At 41.2% G+C, this 23873-nt stretch overlaps 3 protein-coding genes across 3 annotated transcripts; all 3 read left to right on the plus strand.

The window, feature by feature from the left end:
* The first annotated feature begins 534 nt into the window (after positions 1-534).
* On the plus strand, positions 535-1200 carry LOC145946790 (protein CFDP2-like). The gene has a single exon (XM_083056547.1). It carries the CDS (start codon positions 535-537, stop codon positions 1198-1200), a length of 666 nt encoding a protein of 221 aa, XP_082912673.1.
* A 4766-nt stretch (positions 1201-5966) lies between these two features.
* Positions 5967-7419, plus strand: LOC145946780 (uncharacterized). Its single transcript, XM_083056539.1, has one exon. The coding sequence runs from the start codon at positions 6022-6024 to the stop codon at positions 7045-7047; it is 1026 nt and encodes a 341-aa protein (XP_082912665.1). The 5' UTR covers positions 5967-6021; the 3' UTR covers positions 7048-7419.
* A 3772-nt stretch (positions 7420-11191) lies between these two features.
* On the plus strand, positions 11192-13509 carry LOC145946791 (fatty acid synthase-like). The gene is made up of 2 exons (XM_083056548.1): positions 11192-11791; positions 13492-13509. The coding sequence occupies exons 1-2, from the start codon at positions 11192-11194 to the stop codon at positions 13507-13509; spliced, it is 618 nt and encodes a 205-aa protein (XP_082912674.1).
* The last annotated feature ends 10364 nt before the right edge of the window (positions 13510-23873 follow it).

A 23873-nucleotide genomic window follows, 5' to 3' on the forward strand; every position in this document is an offset into this window, starting at 1 on the left:
CTCGGAAATCGGCCGAAAAGTGCAAAACGTGGACAGCTCTGATTTAGAGACTCGATATCGTCGTAATCAGCATCCAAGGTCTCAATAATGAAACCGTTTCCCGCTTCAGCCAATATATCAGCTAACCATTCTCGCTTTTCAAGTCCTTTTACATATACGAGAATGGATTCTTCTTCTTCTTCATGTGGTCCACCAACGATAGCTGTTGTAATCAAACGCCATGCTGTATGGAACGTTTCCATCTATCCATTGTAATCCATGATGATTTCGAGTCAAACATGAGGCTTGGTGTCTCTCAGATTTTATGAGCACACCCCATGGTACAGGACATGCGAAAAAATAATGTGACAAAATAAATCCTCTTCTCAGGATTGCCGCTTCCTTTACAATGAATTGTTTATTGAGGATAAACCCCTGTAGATCCACAAACGTTGGTACGGACGAGATCTCTCTCTTCGATGTATCAGTTAAAAAGAAGAATGACAACTATCTCATAACACTTTGATTTATATTCTGCTATGCTTCCCCCGACAAATGTCGACAAATGAATCTAGTTTGTCTGGCGATCCGACTGACGATCGGCGCTGTCTTGCGTCCGGGGTAGACAGTGGAAAATTGGCTACCGGGCATGGGGGTGTGGACCACTGGGCATCACATGCGAAATATGCGACCAGAGATGACAAAAAATTCAGTGGTCGTGCTGAATGCCGGCTGGCAACCTGGAATGTTCGAGGACTTCGACAAGTAGGAAAGCTGGATATAGTGAAGAGGGAACTCATGAGGTGTAATGTGAGAATGGCAGGAATCTCTGAGACTCATTGGCGAGGGAGAGGTCACTTCCTAAGCAACAGTCATGCGGTCTACTTCTCCGGATCTGACGACACAAGCCGCAACGGTGTGGCTTTTGTGATACCCAGCGGGCTGGTTGGTTCCGTCCTTGGCTATGACACTGTCAGCGATCGCATAATATCTGTTCGCATCAAGGCAGCACCTTGCGTACTGAACTTCATCCAGGTCTACGCACCGACAGCCGACGCGGATGACATAGATGCAGAAGACATAGACAACTTTTACAGCTCTCTGCAAGCAATCATCGAGAAAACCTCTAACCGAGAAATCACATGGGGGACTGGAATGCCAAAGTGGGACGCACCGATAACGATAACCACATTCGCAACGCAGTTGGGAGATACGGTATAGGAACTCGAAACGAAAGAGGTGACAGGCTTATCCAGTTCTGCATTGATAATAACTTTACAATTGCCAATACAGTCTTCAAACAACATATAAGAAAACAATACACCTGGACGTCACCAGATAACCACACCAAAAACCAAATTGATTATATTTTGATCAACAATCGATGGAGATCGGCCATACTCTCAGCAAAGACACTTCGCGGGGCTGATTGTGGCTCGGACCACAAGCTACTGGCTTTCAAACTTAGAGTAAGAATGAAAAGGTGTAAAGGAGCCGTAGTAAAGGCCAAACTACCGCCAGTTACTGACCAAAGAGCTTTCCTTAGCCTAGACTTAATCACGAAATAGCATCGACCGACCTGGAGGAATTGACCGACCCAGATGATTTGTGGAACCGACTCAAGGGCGTCATCGAGACATCTTTAACTGAACAACAACCAAAAGATCGAGCAAGAAACCGTGACTTTCGGCCAATACCTTCAAGATAATAGAGGAAAGAAGAAAATTGCTAGCAACCGGCTTAAATAACACCGAAGCGATAGAGAATACCGCAGGCTATCGTCGTCCATCCAAACAAACTGTCGAAGGGATAAAAATAACTTCCTAAACGATTCATAGTTCGTGCATGCGGTACGTTGAAATCATGAAAACTAGGCAAACCTAGGTCGTAGATGCCAGCGGATCAAGTTTCCGTGATCCGCCGTTCATCCTGATCTTATCTTCATCAAAAGTGCATGCGGTACGTTGAAATCATGAAAACTAGGCAAACCTAGACCGTAGAAGCTAGCGGATCGAGTTTCCGACGTCCACCGTTTATCCTAATCCTATCTTCATCATTCGTGCATGCGGTAAGTTGAAATCATGAGAATTAGACAAACCTAAGTCGTAGAAGCCAGCGGTTCCAGTTTTCGAAATCCGCCGTTCATCCTGATCCTATCTTCATCAAAAGTGCATACGGCACGTTGAAATCATGGAAACGTAACAAATCTAGGCCGTAGAAGCCAACAAATCAAATTTTCGAAGTCCGCCGTTCATCTTAATCCTATCTTCATGTGAGGTAAATGCTGTAAAGTAAATTCATGAAAACGTTGCAAACGTATATCGTAGAAAACAACAACACAAGTTTTCCGTTTGTACCCCTACAAAAAAAAATATACCGGATGTTCTACTTTGAGATTAGAGCTAACATTGTCATTCCTTGAGATATTATAAATCTGTAAACGGGTGATGTTTTGTAATTGTTTGTAGACGTTTGTACCGCTTTCCGTTTCGTTTGTACCCCTAAAGGTGTAAAGATACCGAATGTTCAAAATTGATGTTAAAGCTAATAATGTCATTTTTGGGATATTTCAATTCTGCATACGGATGCTGTTTTGTAATTGCCTGCAGACGTTTGTACCGCTTTCCATTTTGTTTGTACCTTTACAGGTGTAATTATACAGAATTTTTAAAATTGATGTTACAGCTAATAATGTCATTTTATGAGAAATTTTAATTCTGTAAACGGGTGCTGTTTTGTTACCGTCTGCAGACGTTTGTATTGCTTTCCGTTTTGTTTGTACCATTACAGGTGTAAATATACCGAATGTTCAAAATTGATATTAGAGCTAATAATGTCATTTTTGGGATATTTCAATTTTGTATACGGGTGCTGTTTTGTAATTGCCTGCAGACGTTTGTACCGCTTTCCGTTTCGTTTGAATCCCTACAGGTGTAAATACACCGAGTTTTTAAAATTGATGTTACAGCTAATAGTGTCATTTTTTAAGATATTTTAATTCTGTAAACGAATGTTGTTTTGTAATCATCTGCAGACATCGTTTGTACCGCTATCCGTTTTGTTTGTATCTTTATAGGTGTAAATATACCGAATTTTGTTAATATATGTTACAGTTAATAATGTCATTTTTTAGAAATTTTAATTCTGTAAACAAGTGCTGTTTTAATTCTGTAAACAAGTGCTGTTATCGTCTGCAGACGTTTGTACCGCTTTTTGTTACGTTTGTACCCCTACAGATAAAAATATACCAAACCTAAGTCGCAGAAGCCAACTACTCGAATTTCCGAGATCTGCCGTTTATCCTGATCCTATCTTCATCAAAAGTGCATGCGGTACGTTGAAATCATGAAAACTAGGCAAACCTAGGTCGTAGAAGCCAACGGATCAAGTTTCCGAGATCCGCCGTTCATCCTGATCCTATCTTCATCAAAAGTGCATGCGGCACGTTGATATCATGAAAACTAGGCAAACCTAGGTCGTAGAAGCCAGCAAATCGAGTTTCCGATGTCCGCCGTTCATCCTAATCCTATCTTCATGTGAGGTAAATGCTGTAAAGTAAATTCATGAAAACGTTGCAACCGTATATCGTAGACAACAACACAAGTTTTCCGTTTTGTTTACGCACGAACGAAATTTTGTCGCGTGTAAATCGAGGATGCCGGCTTGCTCCGAGAGAGCGAAAGGAAGAGGGAAAGAATGGAGAGCGTGTGACAGCGAGAGAGTGGAAAAACTAGAGTGAAAGAGCGAAAGAAGCAGTAAACTGAAAGAGCGCGAGAAAGCGAGATGGGAATCGAACGAAGGAGATCGGAAATGAACAAGGATCAATGTCAATGAAAGACGAAGTGAAAATTGTTACTAAATAATTTGGAAACTTTGATGAGATCTTTAATGATCGCAGTTAAAAGATATACACTGAGCGATGAATCGCTAGACTCGCAACTCGTTATCGGAAATTTCTTAAAATGATTGAAGTAACGGATCGTATCGCTCGATTAAATGCTTGAACTGATTCTCGTGAACAGCCAGACAAAATAAGCAAGTCTCAAAATCGCCGGGCATTTCGCGTGTTTATATATATTGTCGAGTTTCTGGAAGCTTCTCAGAATCGAGCCGGGGATTCCGTGGTCTGCGCAATACACTACATATATGGTTTAAATTTAGACTACCGTTGTGAGACCAAAACAATAATAATCCGCGATAGGTATAAGTCAGAATACTGGAAATGACAAACGATGGTTCGATAGATTTGTGATCTTTTCGTTGTCGAAGGCTCGCTCGGAAGAATTAAACAATACATGACGCGACGACCGAAAGGTCATATGAGAAAGCATAGAAACAGAAAGAATTACGGAAATAATAACAACCGGACGAAAGACGATATAAATTGATACAGAGAGTTAACAATATTAAATTTAATACAAAGCCTTTTTTTTGTTATCTTTAACATACCGCCCGCCTCGAAACTATAGTTTCGAAAGGCGAATCAGAACGAAGAAACGAATCAACTAAAGAAGAAAGAGAGAAACATTACGTTGATTCGAGGCGGATGATATGTTAATTACTTCAATTTTTTCAATCTTGTATACGGGTGCTGTTTTGTAATTGCCTGCAGACGTTTGTACCGCTTTCCGTTTCGTTTGTACCCTACAGGTGTAAATACAGCGAGTTTTAAAAATTGATGTTACAGCTAATAGTGTTGTTACGTCCAGACTCAATAAAAAGGAAGAGTCGAAGGAAGGACGTAACTACTGTTATTTTCGAACGGCGCTAAACGGTGCATCGGTTCGAGCCGGGCGAACGTGCTAAGGCCCAAATAAGTCAATGACCGGAAGGGTCACTTTTACTTTATTTTGAAAGGAGTAGTAATACTATGAGAGTTCTAACTCAGGTCCTCTGAGGAGGGTGCGGGGCGCGGGGGGTTCTCCGGGGCGAGGGGTATGACGTCACGCGGGTGGAGGGGGATGTTTCGACAAAAGAGGGGGAGTTTTCTGAGTGCAATATTTGTAGATGGTATCTTTACGACTTTTTTATGAGGGTTCTTAGACATTTTCCCCAAAAAGGTATAGAACAAGCGCCGATGATTGACAATTTTACCCTCGTTAGTATAATTTTATTACGGAAGCGCCGATGTCCGGCTGCTCGAACTTGTCAATTTTAGTAGGCATCTTGATCTTCGAATAATTCGATCTTGCTCTGTCTGGCTAGAATAGAAATCCCTCAACCCTGAAAGGATCGCGTACTGGCGTGTTCATCGGTGTTTCCACTTCGGATGCGAACAATTATTGGAAGAAAAAACCGAACATAGGTAGGTGCATTTCGCAAAATCGTTAAAATTTCCGTCGTAAAATCACATTGCAAAAAATATTTTTAAATAGTTAAATCAGTTTTTAAACGTTTAATCCTATTAATGTAAGAAATGAGATAATTCTTTACAATGAAACAAAAAATATACAAAGATTAAAATTTAAATAAAAATATATATAAGATTTTGAAATAAAGATTAATTAAAATATATTACTTTTGTATCACAAATACACATACAAATGTGGCGATTATATCGGCACATATTCCCCACGGTTAACATATAGATACATACACGAGACAAAAACAATAAGCGAGACGCGAGACGAAATAAACAGGTAGAAAACACAACAGACGAGACAGAGAGACAAAGACGATAATCTAGACTCGAAATTTGATAACACAGGCGAGTTAAAAACACGGATTATTCGCGAAGATTCTCGAAGGTCGTAAGACCGGAGAGAATAGGAAAATGTAACGCTCGTTCGGGACGGTCGACTTACTTACAGTTGTTGCGTGCGGACGTGCGAACAAAGAAATTCTGTATCGAATTCAAAGTCGGAAATTATAACACATTATACACATATGTGAAGGCTCGATTCTTTTCACACTCATATAACACTCCTGCAGCCGTGCATTGACACGAGATCATAATCCCAAAGTGGTGACCCCGACGTGATCGGGTATACGCGAAGAGAACAATTTCGCGATCGGGTGTCGAGTGTGTGCATAAAAAGTGACATGCCTGTGATGCGGGACGGCGAAGACGCTATTCCGCGCGTGGAGCCGGAGACGCGGGCATTCGAGCAGCCGAGGATTCAAGCGCCGAATTCGCACCTGATCGCGATGCAGCCGGCCAGGGCGGAGCAACCACCGGGGTATTTTTTACCTGTCCCCGAGGTGAGTCGAGTGGGCATGCGAATGCCGGAGTTTACGCCGACGGATCCGGAGCTATGGTTTAACATCGTCGACCGGAGTTTCCAAGCCGCCGGGATTACGGTCGACGCGACGAAGTTCGGGTACGCGTTGACCGCCCTCGGACCGCGTTATACTACCGAAGTGCGCGATATAATTATGGATCCGCCCCCGGAGCGCGCGTACGAGACTCTTAAGGCCGAACTCGTTAAGCGACTTAGTTTGTCGCAGGAGCATAAGACCCGGAGGCTCCTCGAGCACGAAGAAATCGGCGATCGGAAACCGTCGCAGTTTCTGAGACATCTTCGCGGTCTCGCCGGGAACGTGGTTGGCGACCAGGTGTTGCGGACGATCTGGTTGAGTCGATTGCCGGCTCACCTTCAGCCGCATTTAATTACGCGCACGGCAGATACGCCCGAGCAACTGGCGGATATCGCGGACGCAATCGTGGAGGCTTCCCGGGCGCCGGTATTCCAGGTGGCGGAGACGACGAGATTCGTCGCTCCTCAGGATCGGAGCGCGTGCGACCCGGTTTCCCTGGAGACGAAAATGGAGCTGCGAATGACGCAGATGCGACTGGTGATGCAACAGGAGATGGCGGAGCAGTTGACGGCCATACGGAAGTCGATCGAGGCGATCGGAAGTGATCGCTTTAGAGAAGATCGCGATGACGATCGACGTCGTCCGCGTTCGCGCCAACGCTCGCGTTCGCGCTCGCGAGCGCGATCAGGAAGCCGTGATCCGCCGGCCAGTGGAATTTGCTGGTATCACTGGAAATTCGGATCGAGTGCGCGACAATGCAGGCCGCCCTGCTCGATGCAGCAGCCGGGAAACGCGGGGGCCGGTCGCTAGTGGCGGCGAGCGACTCGGGCCACGGTGCGCGTCGCCTGTTCGTGACCGACGCGAAGACTAAAGTAAATTTTTTAATTGACACGGGCGCTGATCTCTGCGTGTATCCTCGGGGGATGACGCGAGGACCACGACAGAGGTCAACCTACGAACTTTCGGCCGCGAACGGCACACCGATTTTTACGTACGGAACAGAAACTTTGAATTTAAATTTTGGTTTACGACGGGCGTTTTCGTGGCGGTTCGTGATCGCGGATGTCTCGCGACCTATAATCGGCGCAGATTTTCTCGCGCACTATGGACTCCTCGTCGATCTGCGAGGTTCCCGTCTCGTCGACCAGGTGACGAGTTTGACCGCGCGCGGACGATGCATCCGATGCGATGCACCCTGCGTAAAAGCGGTCACGGGAGAGACGTCGTATCACCGGCTGTTGGAGCGGTACGCGGACATCGCGAGGCCAGACGGGCGTCCAAGAGAAACGATCCACACGACGCGACATCATATAGAGACGACGCCGGGACCGCCTGTCGCGTGCAGGCCGCGGAGACTCGCTCCGGATCGATTGGCGGCCGCGAAGAAGGAATTTAGGAGAATGGTGGAAGCCGGAATCGCGCGACCTTCGAGGAGTAGTTGGTCGGCTCCCTTACACATGGTGCCAAAAAGGGATGAAGAATGGCGACCCTGCGGAGACTACAGGGCGCTGAACGCACGAACGGTCCCGGATCGTTACCCGGTGCGACATATCCAGGATTTCGCGCAGGCCCTCGGCGGTAGGAAAGTTTTTACCACGCTGGACCTGGTGCGAGCATATCACCAGATCCCGGTAGCGGAAGAGGACATCCCGAAGACGGCTATCACCACGCCGTTCGGCATGTATGAATTTCCATACATGTCGTTTGGATTACGCAACGCGGCGCAGACGTTTCAGCGGTTCATCGATGAGGTTTTGCGCGATTTTGAATTTTGCTACGCGTACATCGATGACATCCTCGTCGCGTCATCATCGGAGGAAGAACACCACGAGCACCTGCGGACATTGTTCGAGCGTCTGCGAGAATACGGGGTGATTATCAACCCCGCGAAGTGCGTGTTCGGACAACGGAGAGTAGAATTCCTCGGATACGAAGTTTCCGACGAAGGGACACGACCGCTGCCGGCGCGAGTGGAGGCAATCCTCGCGTGTCAGATGCCGAGGACAGCGAGGGAGCTGCGAAGGTACTTAGGCATGGTGAATTTCTACCGAAGATTCTTGCCTAAAGCTGCCGAGAGTTTGGCGCCGCTCAATGACCTCCTTCGAGATAACATCAAGGGCAAGACACCGATATCGTGGACGCCGCAGACTCAACGAGCATTCGAGTCATCGAGGGAAGGTTTGGCCGAAGCCGCACTTCTGAGGCACCCAAGGACAAACGCGGAACTCGCTTTGTTTACTGACGCGTCCGAACAAAGCATCGGCGCGGCAATACAACAGCGGGGCAGCGACGGCTGGGAGCCGTTAGCATTCTTCTCGAAGAAGCTAAGCCCAGCCGAATCGAAGTACAGCGCTTTCGATAGAGAGCTGTTGGCGATATACTTGGCGGTCAAGCATTTTCGGCACATGCTGGAGGCGCGCGCGTTCGCGATATATACCGACCACAAACCAATCATCTTTGCTTTCCGACAGAAACCCGAAAAGAGCACGCCGCGCCAGTTTCGTCACTTGGACTACATCGGGCAATTCACAACCGACATCCGGCACGTGGCGGGCGAAGAGAATGTCGTGGCGGACGCGCTGTCGAGGATAGAGGAGCTGCGCTCTCCAATGGACTACGCTGCACTGGCGGAGTCGCAGAAGGAGGACGAGGAGCTCGAGGAGTACAGGAGGCGAGAGTCCGGACTGAGACTCAACAGAGTCGAGATCCCCGGAACCGGGATCACGATATACTGCGACACAGCAACGCCAACGCCAAGACCATTTTTGACAAGGCCTTTCCGGCGGGCCGCATTCGACCTGGTGCACAACCTGGCACACCCAGGAATCAAGTCGACGGGCAAGCTCGTGGCGCAGCGCTACGTTTGGCCGTCGATGAACGTGGACTGCCGCAATTGGGCTCGATCCTGTGTGCCCTGCCAGCGGTCCAAGGTGTCGCGGCACGTCTCGGCACCGCTGGGAAAATTCGCTGCTCCATCTGGCAGGTTTGAGCACGTGCATCTGGACATCATTGCAATGCCAGTCTCAGAGGGAAAGAGATACTGTCTCACGTGTGTGGACCGTTACATGAGATGGCCTGAGGCGTTCCCCGTACGAGATCAGGAGGCGAAGACGATCGCAAGAGCCTTTTACGAGGGGTGGATCTGCCGATTCGGGGCGCCCCTCCGAATTACGACAGACCAGGGAACGCAATTTGAGTCCGGTTTATTTCGACGGCTGAGCGAGATGACAGGGGCAAAGAAGTTGAGGACGACGGCATACCACCCGCAGGCAAACGGAATGGTCGAGCGGTTCCATCGCCAGCTCAAAACAGCGATAAAATGCCAGCAAAACGATCGCTGGACGGAGACGCTGCCGACGGTCCTGCTGGGAATTAGAGCAGCGTGGAAGGACGACCTACAGGCGACCACAGCCGAACTGGTGTACGGCCAGGCACTGAGGATCCCAGGGCAGTTCCTGAGTCGGCAGCCGACGGACGACGAGGACGACGCCGCTGATTTCGTCGGAGCGCTGCGCGAGCACTTCCGGAGGCTGCGACCGGTGGACGGGACCCGACACGGGGAGCGACGACCGTTCGTCTTCAAGGATTTGGCGACGGCTGAGCAGGTTTTCGTGCGAAACGACGGACCGAGGAGGATGCTGCAGGCGCCGTACGAAGGACCATACGCAGTCGTCAGCCGCGGGGACAAAGTCTTTGTCGTGCGCGTGCACGGCAAAGACAAAACAATAACCATAGACCGACTAAAACCCGCGTATATATTTTCAGAAAACGATATAGGAGGCGACGGGCCGGCAGGGTCGACGACGCAGAGCCGAGACAGCGAGGTCGATCGGCGAGGAGTGCACGACGACGCGAGGCCACCGCTCCGACAGGGAGAGACGACGACGAGAGCGGGAAGAAGGGTCCGATTCCCGGATCGTTTTCGGGCGGGCCTGTGACGCGGGAATAATTATTTCGAGTCGCAAGGTTCCAAGGGATCGTCGTGCTGAGCGAATTATTTTTTATTCTATATTATTTATTTATATTGTTCTGTTTTGTTGGACACGCGTACGCATATGCAAGTACGAGCAAGATTATTATAATAATTATTGTTGGATTTTATTTTTCTCGGAAACTTACGTCGCGCGAAATGAAAAAAAAAAATAATACATATATATCGGTCAGCGTCCGAACATCGCAATATCGTGCTATCGGCATAGCACTGGCGGGGGAGTCCTGTGGCGATTATATCGGCACATATTCCCCACGGTTAACATATAGATACATACACGAGACAAAAACAATAAGCGAGACGCGAGACGAAATAAACAGGTAGAAAACACAACAGACGAGACAGAGAGACAAAGACGATAATCTAGACTCGAAATTTAATAACACAGGCGAGTTAAAAACACGGATTATTCGCGAAGATTCTCGAAGGTCGTAAGACCGGAGAGAATAGGAAAATGTAACGCTCGTTCGGGACGGTCGACTTACTTACAGTTGTTGCGTGCGGACGTGCGAACAAATAAATTCTGTATCGAATTCAAAGTCGGAAATTATAACACATTATACACATATGTGAAGGCTCGATTCTTTTCACACTCATATAACACTCCTGCAGCCGTGCATTGACACGAGATCATAATCCCAAACAAATTTAAAAATAATATACAATATATTATGTACATGGCATTAATATTATTATTTAATGAATTTAATTTCATTAATTTAATTTAAAGTAAACACGATGACAAAACTGACAGTTAAATTGTTGTCTTTAATAATAATTTGCCTATGAATAAGGAATTTTTGCATAATACGTATATTATATTCTCATATTATAATATTTTAATTTTGGTTATAAGAACGCTTCAAACTTCAGCCAAGCTTTAGCCAAGCCTTTTTTAAGTGAACAAAAAGAAATACTTATCATCTGTTTGCAGGATATGGATTGCTCGGATGTAGCAGAGCAATGTTCGCCACCAGAATCTCTTACGTTTTCAATTTAATCGGACCCAGTTTCTCGTTGGATACGGCCTGTTCCTCGGCTTTGACTGCTATGCATCAAGCAGTCGCCGGCGAATGCGACGCAGCGATCATCGGCGGATTGAATCTCGTGCTCGATCCGGCTTATAGTCTTCAGTTTCATCGATTGAATATGCTGTCCAATGAGGGCAAGTGTAAATCATTCGACGTTACGGCTAATGGTTTCGCAAGAGCCGAAGCAGTGGTCGCAATATTTCTGCAGAAATCAAAGGATGCGCGCAGAGTGTACGCCACGGTGATGAATACGGCGATAAACACAGACGGCTACAAACCCGAGGGTTTCACGTATCCAAGCGGTGACATTCAGTACTCGATGCAGAAGGTGTATAGCGAGGTGGATATCAATCCCGAAGACGTAGGTTACGTGGAGGCGCATGGTAGCGGTACCCAAGCGAGTGATCCGGAGGAAATCAGCCCCATTGATAAACAGTTTTGCAAGAACAGGAAGACACCGCTACAGATCGGCTCGGTTAAATCAAATATGGGCCACTCAGAAGCCGCCAGCAGACTATGCTCGATCGCCAAGGTGCTGATTGCGATGGACCATTATTTGTTTTATTCACTATTATACCACTAACACTTCTAATACAAGAAAGTAGCCACTAAACTTTTTTCACCGCTGCATCTATGCGCTTTCAAATCGTACTATGGTTTGACGCGCTCTCATCCTCCTTATATATATTTCACCTAATTCTGTCTCCTTTTCTAACATTTGGCGTATCTCAAAAGATAGTTTCCCGAGATATTGGTTTTATGGATAGAGGAGTAAGGACACATGCAGCCGAACGTTGGCGCCGATACATTGCATTCTTCCTTAAAAAATATTAAGAAAAAATGTTTCGCTCTCGTTTTATGGGAGATTTTCCGCGAGGGTACAAAGCTGCCGAACGTCAACGCTTTTGCACCTAATCACGTTTCAACATATTCGTCGCAGCGTCGGCCCTAAATACCTTCATTTCTTTCCTAATGATAAAATCTACGCATTCGGGACTCTTCGAGGCGTCTATCCGGCATCTCCGGCACGCGCGAGCGGAATCCGCGTCAGTCCGCGTTCTCGGTTTTGGTGATAAACACCGCGCGAATTCCTTCGGAGCCGCGACGCCGACTAACATTAGACGAATTTAATGAAGTTAAAAATGAGGTTCCAAAAAATTCGCGATTCCAAAAAATACGAGATATAAGCAAAGTAATAAATATTAATCTATCTCTCTTATATGTGTAGAAAATATAATCGCGTGTCTCGATAAAATGCGTGTGTATAAGTGAAGATAATAAATGCGGAGCGTGTGATATACATATATATAAGTGAAAGTAATAAATAATATAATTTCGAGAATTTTAAAAAATGGAAAGGAGCGCGTTAAAAAAAATCGAGAAATGACGTAAACTTGAAAAATCGTCGCCAACTAGGTTGAGGAAAAAATTTCGCATCTACCGCGGTACCGATTGCGAGTCGCTGTATATATGTATGATGTATAATGTATATATATGACACACACATACACACTGCCTACATCACCTTCACATACATGTGCACGCTGCTCGTTTAGCGGCCAACATAAAGGAAGAAGGGGAAAGAGAGAAGAAGTGGTCTATCGGTAGAGCAAGAGAGAGAAAGAGGGAAACAAGGATTGTGAGAGGAAGAGAGGGAGCAGCTCTAGACATGACAGGAGGGGAAGAGAGATGCGAGAACGAGAGAAAGAGAGGAAAGCCTCGCGACAACTAGGTGACGGTTGCGTGAATAAAAAAAAGGTTGGTGATGCAATGTGCTTTCCTACGCGATAAGTAGTGACGTCGGCAAAAGTGCACGAGAGTAAGTGCTACTGGGATCGTAGAGGAGTACCCACCCGCTACCGCAGTATTTAAACAATATTAAATTACAAATAATTATATAAGTTATTAGTATTTTAATGCATTTAATATCAATATAATAATAAATTTTTATCAAATTAATAATACTTGTAAGAATTTTAAGAAATTTATCTTTCATCTTAGCGTGCAATTTACTTTAGATAACTTTTTATTAAATTTGAAAAATTTAATAAGTTTTTTTATGGTTTAATGATGGGAAGTGCTAATTATTTATATTTGAATGATTCATTAAATAATATCCCATATTTTGATTAGCATTAATACGTTAATTTCTAATTTATATATATCTTAATTGATTTGCTAACTAATTTTGCAAAGGGTTCTTCGATCTAATGATCAATTTAACAATTGCAGGAAATACTTCGTCAATAAATAATAAATATATCAAAGCATTGATAATTTCCGAATATTTTTCGGCGGCAAAAACGACCGAGGTACTTGTCATCAAAGTTTAATGTGACGAACTGTAAATTGAAGGATAAGCGTTTCTCGATTGTCAAACTCGTCAAAGTGACTTTTAATCAAATCGGTCGTTGTTTGCCGACTAATGAGGTTTAAATTGTATTTCACGCGCAAATATTTTATGTGCGATTCCCTCTCCTTTCTGAAATCCGAAACCGATTATGAAGTGTGACGTAAGAATCGCCTAAGTTATCGTCAATTTTTCGGATGTAATACTCATACTTGAACGTACTGCAAAGATATGTTTTTTTCGCGTATGTTTTTTTGCCGATAATGCAATTCGACAATATTTATAATGCATGCTGCTTGGATATAAAATTATGCGTCTTCTATATATTCTGATTGATTCGCGCAAAACTCAGAGATTATTTATCATTCCTTGTCACAATATTTTTGAGTTTACATAGACATACGATATTATTATAAAAAGAATTTGCTCGTTTTATCTTTAGTTTTAGTACTTGTTATAAATTTATAATACTATTTTTTTTTATATTTCAATATTTAAATATTCGTTAAACTTTTCTCTCTTTCTTTCGAATATCTGTTATATAACAATTTTTGAGAAAAGTTAAATTAGATTATTTTTTTTGTAAAGAAAAGTCGCAATTTTTTCGTGAAAATTGTAACTTCTTTCTTTAAAGTTGTAAAAGTTTTTCAATTTTTGCTTTTCTTTTAATTTTTTTAATTTAGTGGAGCAAATAAGATTGCCATTGTCAATCCTACATTGATTTAATTTTAATTTTTTTAGTTTAAATAGAAGGTAATAATATAACATTAAAGAAATGAATTGGTTTTTTTGTTTCAGACAAAAATTACGATCGCTAGGTTGTACACAGTGAAAAATGGGCGGCGCTATCAATATAGCTTTATTTTTTAAATAAAATTTCAATATTTTTTAATAAAAAAATTATTTTACATAATTTAAATGTATAATAAACTGTGCCTAAAATTTGGAATTAATTGGTTTTATTTTAGCTGAGAAAAAAAATTATAAAAATTATGTATTTTTCAGCCTCCTATAAACCCCCCTTAAAGGGCGTCTAAAAATTGCGTATTTTCGTACAAAGCTTTTTGAGCTTAACGTTCAATAAATTACAAGCCGTGCTTGTTTTAGAGAAAGAAACATTTCTCAAAATTGCTTGTAGTCTTTGATAATTTATTAAACTATATTATTATTTTTTTTATTGTCTTGCATCTATTATTATGTCAAATAAGCCTTCCTCGAGTAGAGGAAAAAAAATATTAAGCTCTAGGACCTCCCTTAGTAAATTACAAGCCATGCTTATTTTAGGGAAAATATTTTTTTTTCTCAAAATTGTTTTATTTTCGATAACTTATTAAATTATTTTTGTTATTATTTATTGTCTTATATTTATTATAAAATTAAATATATATCGCCCTATATAACATCGTATTTTCTCTGCTCGTTTATATATTCTGTACAAAAGTATATGTTTAATTGCGAAAGTAGCAGCAGAAAATTGAATTTAAAGTATGCTTTTTACGTAGCGTCTTTGAGCTTAGAAATATTTAAATTTATATATGGAGAGAGAGAAACACAGAATGCTGGACCTGAATCGAATTTTTTTCGATATTGCCGCAACAATTTAACATCACTGTCAATTTATGTCTTATCGATAACGAAATGTGTATATGTCTGTATATCAGAAAGCGTAGATAACGAAGGGGAGAGAGGAGAATAGGAATTGCACGTGCGGTTTTCGTCCACGTGTAACAAATTAGTCGATCAAGAGCAGATTATTTGAACACATCACGCAGGTCGCCTTCACAACGGGACAAAATTTCGCGAAAGGTATCCTCGGCAAAAGGCATAATAATAGTATACATATATAACAATGCTTAACATGAGTGACCCTCGAAACATATTTTGCTTTTTTCTCGCTCGATAGTTTTAAGACATATCGAGTATTTTTGACATTATCTTATTTGTGTATCTAAAGCGATACATCTTAACAAATTTTTGCCAGCTGACAAAGTTGCTTTCAAAAAATATTTTTTCATTTAAAATTTTATATATATTTAAAATTTAAATTGAACAAATAGAACTGAAAAAATAATACACATAATTGTATATTATATATTTTAAAAAATACAAACCGTTTTTTATAATTGTCTTAATAATTTCATGTAACATAATTGTGATTGAAATGTTCTTAAAATTTAATTTATTTCCAAATCGATAATATCGATATTCTATTTTTAAGAAATTCTTTCTTTAGTAAATGTTACTATATTTTTATATAATCGTGATTGTTCTTTTGTTCCAGGCCTGGCCCATATGAATTGCAAGACCCGGTGTGGGTCAAAATGAGTACGATTACCAGCGGCATTACCAAGAAAAGAAAGAAATCAGATGCAAAGCCTCAGTCGCAAATGTAAGTACCACAATCTCCTGTCTTTTATCTTTCTTGAAGTACGCTGAGCTCAGATCCGCAATTTGGCTGGTATAGTAAATGATAAATACCTGTCTTTCACATTGCATATTTGGCACAAAATCCAAGTGTGTCGGTGAAAAAAAATGATGATCCCGAGTTATTATCATTTAATTCAATTCATTGAAAAAAAAAATGTAAAAAATATTAAGCTATCTTGTATAAAGATAATAAGAATGAACAACATTAAACATTTCTTTATTCTTTATATTTTTATATTATTTATAGTTTTTTATTCATATTTTTATATTATTTATTCTTTATTACAAAAAATGTTTTTATTATTTTACTTTAAATTTTAACTTTCGACTAATTTTTTTTAAGTTTTCATTTAGAAGATCGAGATGTCTAAAATGTCAAATGAGGTGCGTGGTTTTTAAAAGTGTCTTACACTTTTATCATTTAATTCAATTCATCGAAAAAATATTACGATATAAAAGTATTAAGCTTTCGTATAAAGATAATAAAAATGAACAAAACGTTAAGTTTCTTTATTCTTTATATTTTTTACATTATTTCTTTCTTACAAAGTTCTTATAACTGGATTAATTCTTTTTTTAAGTTTTTATTTAGAAGATAGGATGCCTAAAATATTAAATGGGGTGTGCGTGGCTTTAAAGTTTGGAAATCCGTGAGTAGTATGTGGGCCACTATAGTGAGTCAAAACAAACCCCCACCACTCGGCCACTGGCGCCAGAGGGGCGTGGCTAGACAGGGCTTGTCGATCCGTGATTGGTCGATCCGCTAATAGGGGTCATTAGGCCCAGGGCTCTGATAGGCCTAACTATAGTGGCCCAGCACTGTGATTGGTTGGTTTTTGGGAAGAGAGTGGGAGAGTAGGCAGGGTTTTTGAAAAAAGCCGACAAGATGGCGATAAAATATCGTAGTGTAGCGTAGCAGGCGTGGGGATTATGGCACCCCACCCCGTCTATGATAGGCTCTAACTATAGTGGCCCAGCACTCTGATTGGTTGATTTTTTTTTTGGAAGGGTAGGGGGTGAGCAGACAGCGTTTCTGAAAAAAGCCGAGAAAATGTCGATAAAAAAACACGGTATAATAAAGCCGTCATAGAGCGGTTGGTCCTCGGTGATCGTGTATAGCGCTGAAAAAAGATAAATAAAAAACGCACTAATTTCGGCTGACCGTTACTCGGCGTCGCATTGACGGGTAGCGTCGGCATCGTCGCTAATAAAGAAAACAAAAAGATATACAAAAAGTACATGCGGCTAGCCTCCGCTTTTAATTTAGGCTAATTATCGTCACCTAGGGTAATAAAAAGAGGCCTAATAGAAAACACGTGCATTCGAGTTCGCATTCTAGTGACGCTACGTAAAGGTTTTATTGCTAAAAAGAATAAAATTATTTCGAAGTAAAGGAATAGAGAATAAAAATGTAAAACAATTTAAGGTACAAAATTTTACTTTATGATAATTTTTAAATAAAATCGATATTATTACATAAACATGATACATAAAAATATATTTCCTTTATAGCATATTACATTTAAAATAACAGGAATATGACATTTTATTTTTAAATTTATTGTTACAATTGCAGAGAATTATTACTAATACTATATACACATACTTTTTACAAAAATTTACATTGCTTTCCTAATAAATGTATAAAATACTTATATAAAATATTGAAGAAAATACGCGAGAAAAGAATTATTTCGATGATAAATATCCGTACGGAATCGAGTAACGGTTATTAATAAATCTACGTTTCACCAATACTGGTGCGCATATTTTCGACTCGTCCCGCGTTACAATTTCATGAAACGCAGTGCGTCGAATTGCGCTAAAACGTAAATTTATTGTAGTTTTATCTTCTTCTTCGTTATCTTCTTGTTCTTTTTCTAGATTCTTTTCTCGCGCTAATAATAATTTTTTAATGCTATTAAAATTAACGCGCCGTGAGTTCTCGTAATTGAGGGTTATTCCCTTAACTTTACAGGTTTCATATACTCGACCCTCGGGTCGACCTTCGCACGATGTAAGCGTAAAATTTTGGGCCACCGGACACGAACTCTTCGATGTAGCTACCGCGTCCGTAGCTCTCGAGTTCGTCGGTCATATCGCCTAGAAAATTACCCGTGTGCGATTCATATTCAGTCGGATCGCCGGTGCTCGCATAAATACAGGAATCGGTATCGTAATATAACAAGTAGTAATACTATGAGAGTTCTAACTCTGGTCCTCTGAGGGGGGGTGCGGGGCGCGGGGGGTTCTCCGGGGCGAGGGGTATGACGTCACGCGGGGCGGGGGTATCTCGGTGGCGCGGGGGCTGACGTCACGCGGGTGGAGGGGGATGTTTCGACAAAGGAGGGGGAGTTTTCTGAGTGCAATATTTGTAGATGGTATCTTTACGACTTTTTTATGAGGGTTCTTAGACATTTTCCCCAAAAAGGTATAGAACAAGCGCCGATGATTAACAATTTTGTACCCTCGTTAATATAATTTTATTACGGAAGCGCCGATGTCCGGCTGCTCGTCAACGGAGCGTTCTAGAGTTCATTAAAACTATGTTTTTCATTTTATGGACATTTTATCATTAAGAAAGGAATGAAGATTTTAAGCCGACGCTGCGACGAACATGTCAAACGTGATTTAATAGGCCTCTACCTATTTGCGTTGACGTTCGGCAGCTTTGTACCCTCGCGGAAAATCTCCCATAAAAACGAGAGCGAAACATTTTTCTTAATATTTTTTAAGGAAGAATGCAATGTATCGGCGCCAACGTTCGGCTGTTTTGTACCCTCGCAGAAAATCGGTCGTAAACGAGAGCGAAACATCTTCCTAAATATCTTTTTAAGGAAGAATTGCGATAATTTTGAGAGGGATGGGGGATGGGGGTTGAAACTTATGGAGAGAGTCTGTCTCCGCGTCAAAAAGTCTTTAGCATTCGACGAGTTAAAGTGTCCTATGCGAAGTGTCAGTGGCACAGTGTAGTGAGTTAAAAAGAAATGGAAAATGATAATAATTTCGAAGCGATATTAGACGAGTCGTCTGACGAAGATCACGCGCTGTCGGATGACAGTAATTATATTAGTAATTGCAATGAGGACCTTACGGATATTTACGACAAGGTAGTGGACAATTCACAAATTCTTGCGCTAAACGGACGTACAAAAGTTTGTACAATATACTTTTATTATTCGACGGGTACTGATCAAGCTCTATGTACTACATGTATGATCTCTATTCAAGACTTCGGGCACATGTATGCTGTTCGGAAGCATGTGATTCAATTACACGACGCAGTGGAGAGTCGATCGTGCTGCAATTGTAGAAATCCATTGTATATAATAATTCCATGCAATATGTGCCCTATTTGCACACAATAAACTTTGGGAGATTGTGCTGGGACACTTAAAGTGAGAATTCTGAAAGTGAAGATGGCGTCTCAGGAAAGATTGAAGAACATTCCAGTGACTTCGATGGTGCATTATTTAAGAAATCGCGAACTTGATGTGCAAAAACCTCAAGCAAGAGATGTGACCCATTTTCTGCAATTTCATGAAAGGAAATTAATGGGAACTACCGTATGTAACTGCGTCACATCATCTAAACACAACCGAATCGCGTGTTTTCAGCGTCGATATCAAAAGGTATTGCATTTTTTAAGTGGACAACCGAAAAGTTTGTAGGAACCCAATGAATATGACATTGCCACCATGGCCATTATTGCTATTACCATCCAACTCAGATGTGTTGCCATCCGAATCGGAGGAGTCGCCAGAACATAATATTCTGAACTCAGACTTAGAAATCGATGAGTCGGATGTGAGGGAAGATTGAGAGTGTGTTGTAAGTATTTCTTTTTAATTTAAAAATTGTTAAAATAATTAATAAAAATTTTTTTTTCTGTCACAGAAGGGACCCTTCGCAGTAGTCCCACGGCCGTCGTCTTGCCACCCCCACCATCGTCGGCACAGCCGCCTGACCGCCTCACCACCGTTGCCGCCACCACTGCCCAGCCGCTGCTCCTCCGCTTGCCGCCGACGCATTAAAAATTTTTATATATTATAATATTTATATTCTTATCTTTATATTCTTATCTTTATATTCTTATCTTTATATTCTTAGTGTTTATATTCTTATCTTTATATTCTTAGTGTTTATATTCTTATCTTTATATTCATATTATATTATTATATTCTTATATATTCTTATATTTTAAATTTTAAATTCACATTCATACGCACGCACACACACACACACACACACACACACACAAAATTATAAATATTACGCATACTCATTTTAAGAATAAAAATTATTTTAAATATTAAAAAATATATAGTTTATTTTAGAATAATTCCTCTTTCCATCTATATTAAGAATATTATTATAAAATAATTATTATATATTAATATTATTATAAAATAATTATATATTAATATTATTAAAATATTATTAAAAATTCTCTCTCGCGTGCGCCTCACGCTATCTCTCTCTCTCCTCGCTGCGCCTCACGCTATCTCTCTCTCTCCTCGCATGCGCCTCTCGCTATCTCTGTCTCTCGCGTTCGCCTCACACCCTCTCTTTCTCTCGCGTTCACCTCGTGCTATCTCTCTCGCGCTACCTCTCTCTCGGTCCCTAGCCTCTCAGTCCCTAGCCTCTCGGTATCTAGCCTCGCGGTCCCATTCCCCGCATGACGTCATCTCCCGCAAGGACCATGCAACGAGCTACGTATGAGAGCTGGGACTGCTTATGGGTGGGAGAAAGATGGAGAATGGAAATGCATGCAAAGAAATTACATCATAATTTAGACTTTAAAAACTCTTTATTTATATATTTTTTCTTACATATTATGGACTAAAAATTAAAGCTGTCAGCTCACAATCGATGAGTTGATGTTTATTGAAGGCGTCGCTAGCGCGTATTACATTTGATACTTCTTTAGGATTCTCGTTACATTGGACGCGATATTTGAAAATTGTGTAAATTTAACATCGACTGTCTCGGTAATTTTAACCAATCGATCAAAAGATACATCAATGCATGGATCGAGATCGAACATACGATGTAACGTCGATTCGATCGTCATGCATACATTTGAAGATTCGAGACTTATGAGTTTGGCGTTGTTAATCGTATGAACTCGCATTGTTAGCGGTCCAACGCTTATAAAACTGTGGACATCATTAGAGTCGTTCCGAAGAAAATTTTAAAGTATCATCGAATATGAAATTTTTATGCTTTTATTCCATATATTCCTACAATTTTTTTTGAAGATCTTATATTGAAAATTATTGTACGGAATTCACAAATTTGACATAATAACTTTATAAAAGCGTATTTATTTCGTTTTTTAAATCGGATTTTTTTTTTTATGCAAAGAATAATATTATAAAATCGTAAATCCCCTTACTAATCTTGATCATTGAATAAATCTCACCATTTATCTACATTTCCCTTCAATCAGAAATTTATATAAATTTAAAATCATACTATATTATCGTATGCAATTAATTACAATTGCGATTTAGTGCGATTATTTATATTTATAATAAAAAATGGAAAAATGTTTATATTTGTTTTATTTGAATATAAATGCATAACGAGAAGACTAGAGGAGACCGGGGCTAGTAGGCTCAGTTCAAAGATATTATAAAATACCTCTTTTGTTATAAAATATATATTTTTTTTGTTTTGAACACGCGTTTAGATTGGTCATCACTAATTAAATAAAAATATATTATATAACTAATTTTTATCAGATCTATATTGATGTTTTATTTCTTCTAATATAACAATATTGATATGTGTGCAATTGAAAACTATTAAAATCATCAAAAAAGCCCGATCTCTAAAAGTTAATAAATTATATAATTTTTTCCGTGATTCACGTATATGGCACCACTGTGCGACATCTCTCTCGCGCTATCTCTCGTAAACACCTCACGCTCTCTCTCTCTCTCTCTCTCTCTCTCTCTCTCTCTCTCTCTCTCTCTCTTTTAAGCATTCTCATGGTCCTTTCCGCAGGTATAAACAAAACAGCGTATGGCGTATAGCATTACGGTGAGCGCTGATGTCCAACCGTACGCCGAATGGCAAGATGCGTATCAGCGCCTGCAGTGCGACACGAGTAAAAATAAAGAAGAAGAAACAAACGATGTATGTGCATAATAACGGATACGGTGATACTTTGCTAAAAATAAAGAAAAATATAATCGAATTTCGCGAGGGATTACCGCGTCCGGAAGATTATTCAAACGATCTGCTATCTCCAAAATTAGTGATAATTGACGATCTTATGAGGGAATCGTCATCGTGCGACGCTATCGTAGATCTATTTCCCAAAGGAAGCCATCATAAGAATCTTAGGGTTATACTCATCTCGCAAAATCTTTTTCACCAAGATCGCGGACAACGCGATATATTTCTCAACGCTAATTATATAGTAGTTTTCAAAAATCCGCGCGATTGTGCTCAAATTCGTCATCTCGCGCGTCAAGTATATCCCGACCGAAATTTCTGGAAGAAGCATACTACGACGCTACCTCGCGACCTCACGGGTATTTATTTGTTGTGCCTCTCAGGGTACAACGGGATTTGTAGGATACTTTGAGGGGTCCGTTCGTCTTAGGAGTTAGGACTCCGAGTGTCGAGGGTGGTGAAAAGAACACTTTGGTCACAAGAGAAGAGTTTATTCCAACTCACGTGTACAATTCTTTGGTATGTCGAATCGCAGCGCGTCCTCACAATAGATTAGCTGTAATTACTTGTCGCCCTCGGTTCGGAATACGGCCCCGAGGAGTTAATCAGGCGCGCTTATATTACCCGAAAGTAGGTTTTGTTTTTCGGTTAATGTGTCGCATGTATGCAATCGGTTTTGCATCGTCTGCGTTTTACGATCTCGAATGTGTCGCGATGTCTTAACGCGTGTATGCAATCGGTTGCGTTTTTGATTTCGAGGCGCGCGCTATATCTTTTGAAATGCTGATTTTGCGTTCTCTTTTGTGGATTTTTAGGTCGTGGTTGGGTCATAGTGTTTACGGTTACAACACCCTTCCCCCGCGGAAAAAAGAAAACGGATCGAGTTTTCCTTTTCCCTATTCTTCACGTGATTTTGTCTTCTATTTCTTCGGTACAATATTATGGCTATTGTGCTTATAATAAGAATGGCTATAATAAGAAGTGCCACCTGATATTGGATATATAACTTGTTTTTTTAAAAACGGGTTGACGCTGACGTTGTCTAGATCTTCTGTTAGATCTTGTAGTCTCGAGCTTAAATCCTTTAGTTCGGTAGGGTTCTGAATTATTTTCTTTAACTGTATTGTATTCAGGTTCGCTGGTATTTCGATTTTTAACCTTGAGATATTATATTCTGGTAAACGCTTGGAGATATGTGCCGTCTATGGTTCCCGAAGTTTTTACAATCATGTCGGCTGTTACTAATTTACAAGTGTTGCCTAGTGTGATTCGTTCTGTCCCCGCGATGGGTGTCCTATATTCTTCATGGTGTTGGCAGTTTATGGTTATCGGCTGCTCGGTAAGTGTGGAGTACAACCATGAGTGCTGGTTAGTCAGCTCAATCCATATGGTATGATTGGAATGTATATATCGTGTGTCGCATAACTTTTGCCCTGGGGATGTGTGTGTGTATGCTTGAATTTCGCAGATCGCATTGTCGTTTATGTGATAGATGGGCCTATTTTTTTCGCATATACAGGGTGATTCGAAACAACCGTTTGTCCTTAAAATGTCGTATTCCTGAATGAATTCTGAGACGATTTTTCCTTTGCCAAAATTTTATCCGAAGCTTAGTTTTCAAATTATAAAAGGAAAAATTTAGCGATTTACG

The sequence above is a fragment of the Prenolepis imparis genome, unplaced genomic scaffold, assembly GCF_030444845.1.
Source record: "Prenolepis imparis isolate NDT839.2.m4 unplaced genomic scaffold, iyPreImpa1.0 SCAF_21, whole genome shotgun sequence".
Taxonomy (NCBI): Eukaryota; Metazoa; Arthropoda; class Insecta; order Hymenoptera; family Formicidae; genus Prenolepis; species Prenolepis imparis.

Bases quoted from the DNA above. Each gene is read 5' to 3' on its own strand.
- LOC145946790 (XM_083056547.1), top strand. From the start codon at position 535: ATGTCGACAAATGAATCTAGTTTGTCTGGCGATCCGACTGACGATCGG.
- LOC145946780 (XM_083056539.1), top strand. From the start codon at position 6,022: ATGCCTGTGATGCGGGACGGCGAAGACGCTATTCCGCGCGTGGAGCCG.
- LOC145946791 (XM_083056548.1), top strand. From the start codon at position 11,192: ATGTTCGCCACCAGAATCTCTTACGTTTTCAATTTAATCGGACCCAGT.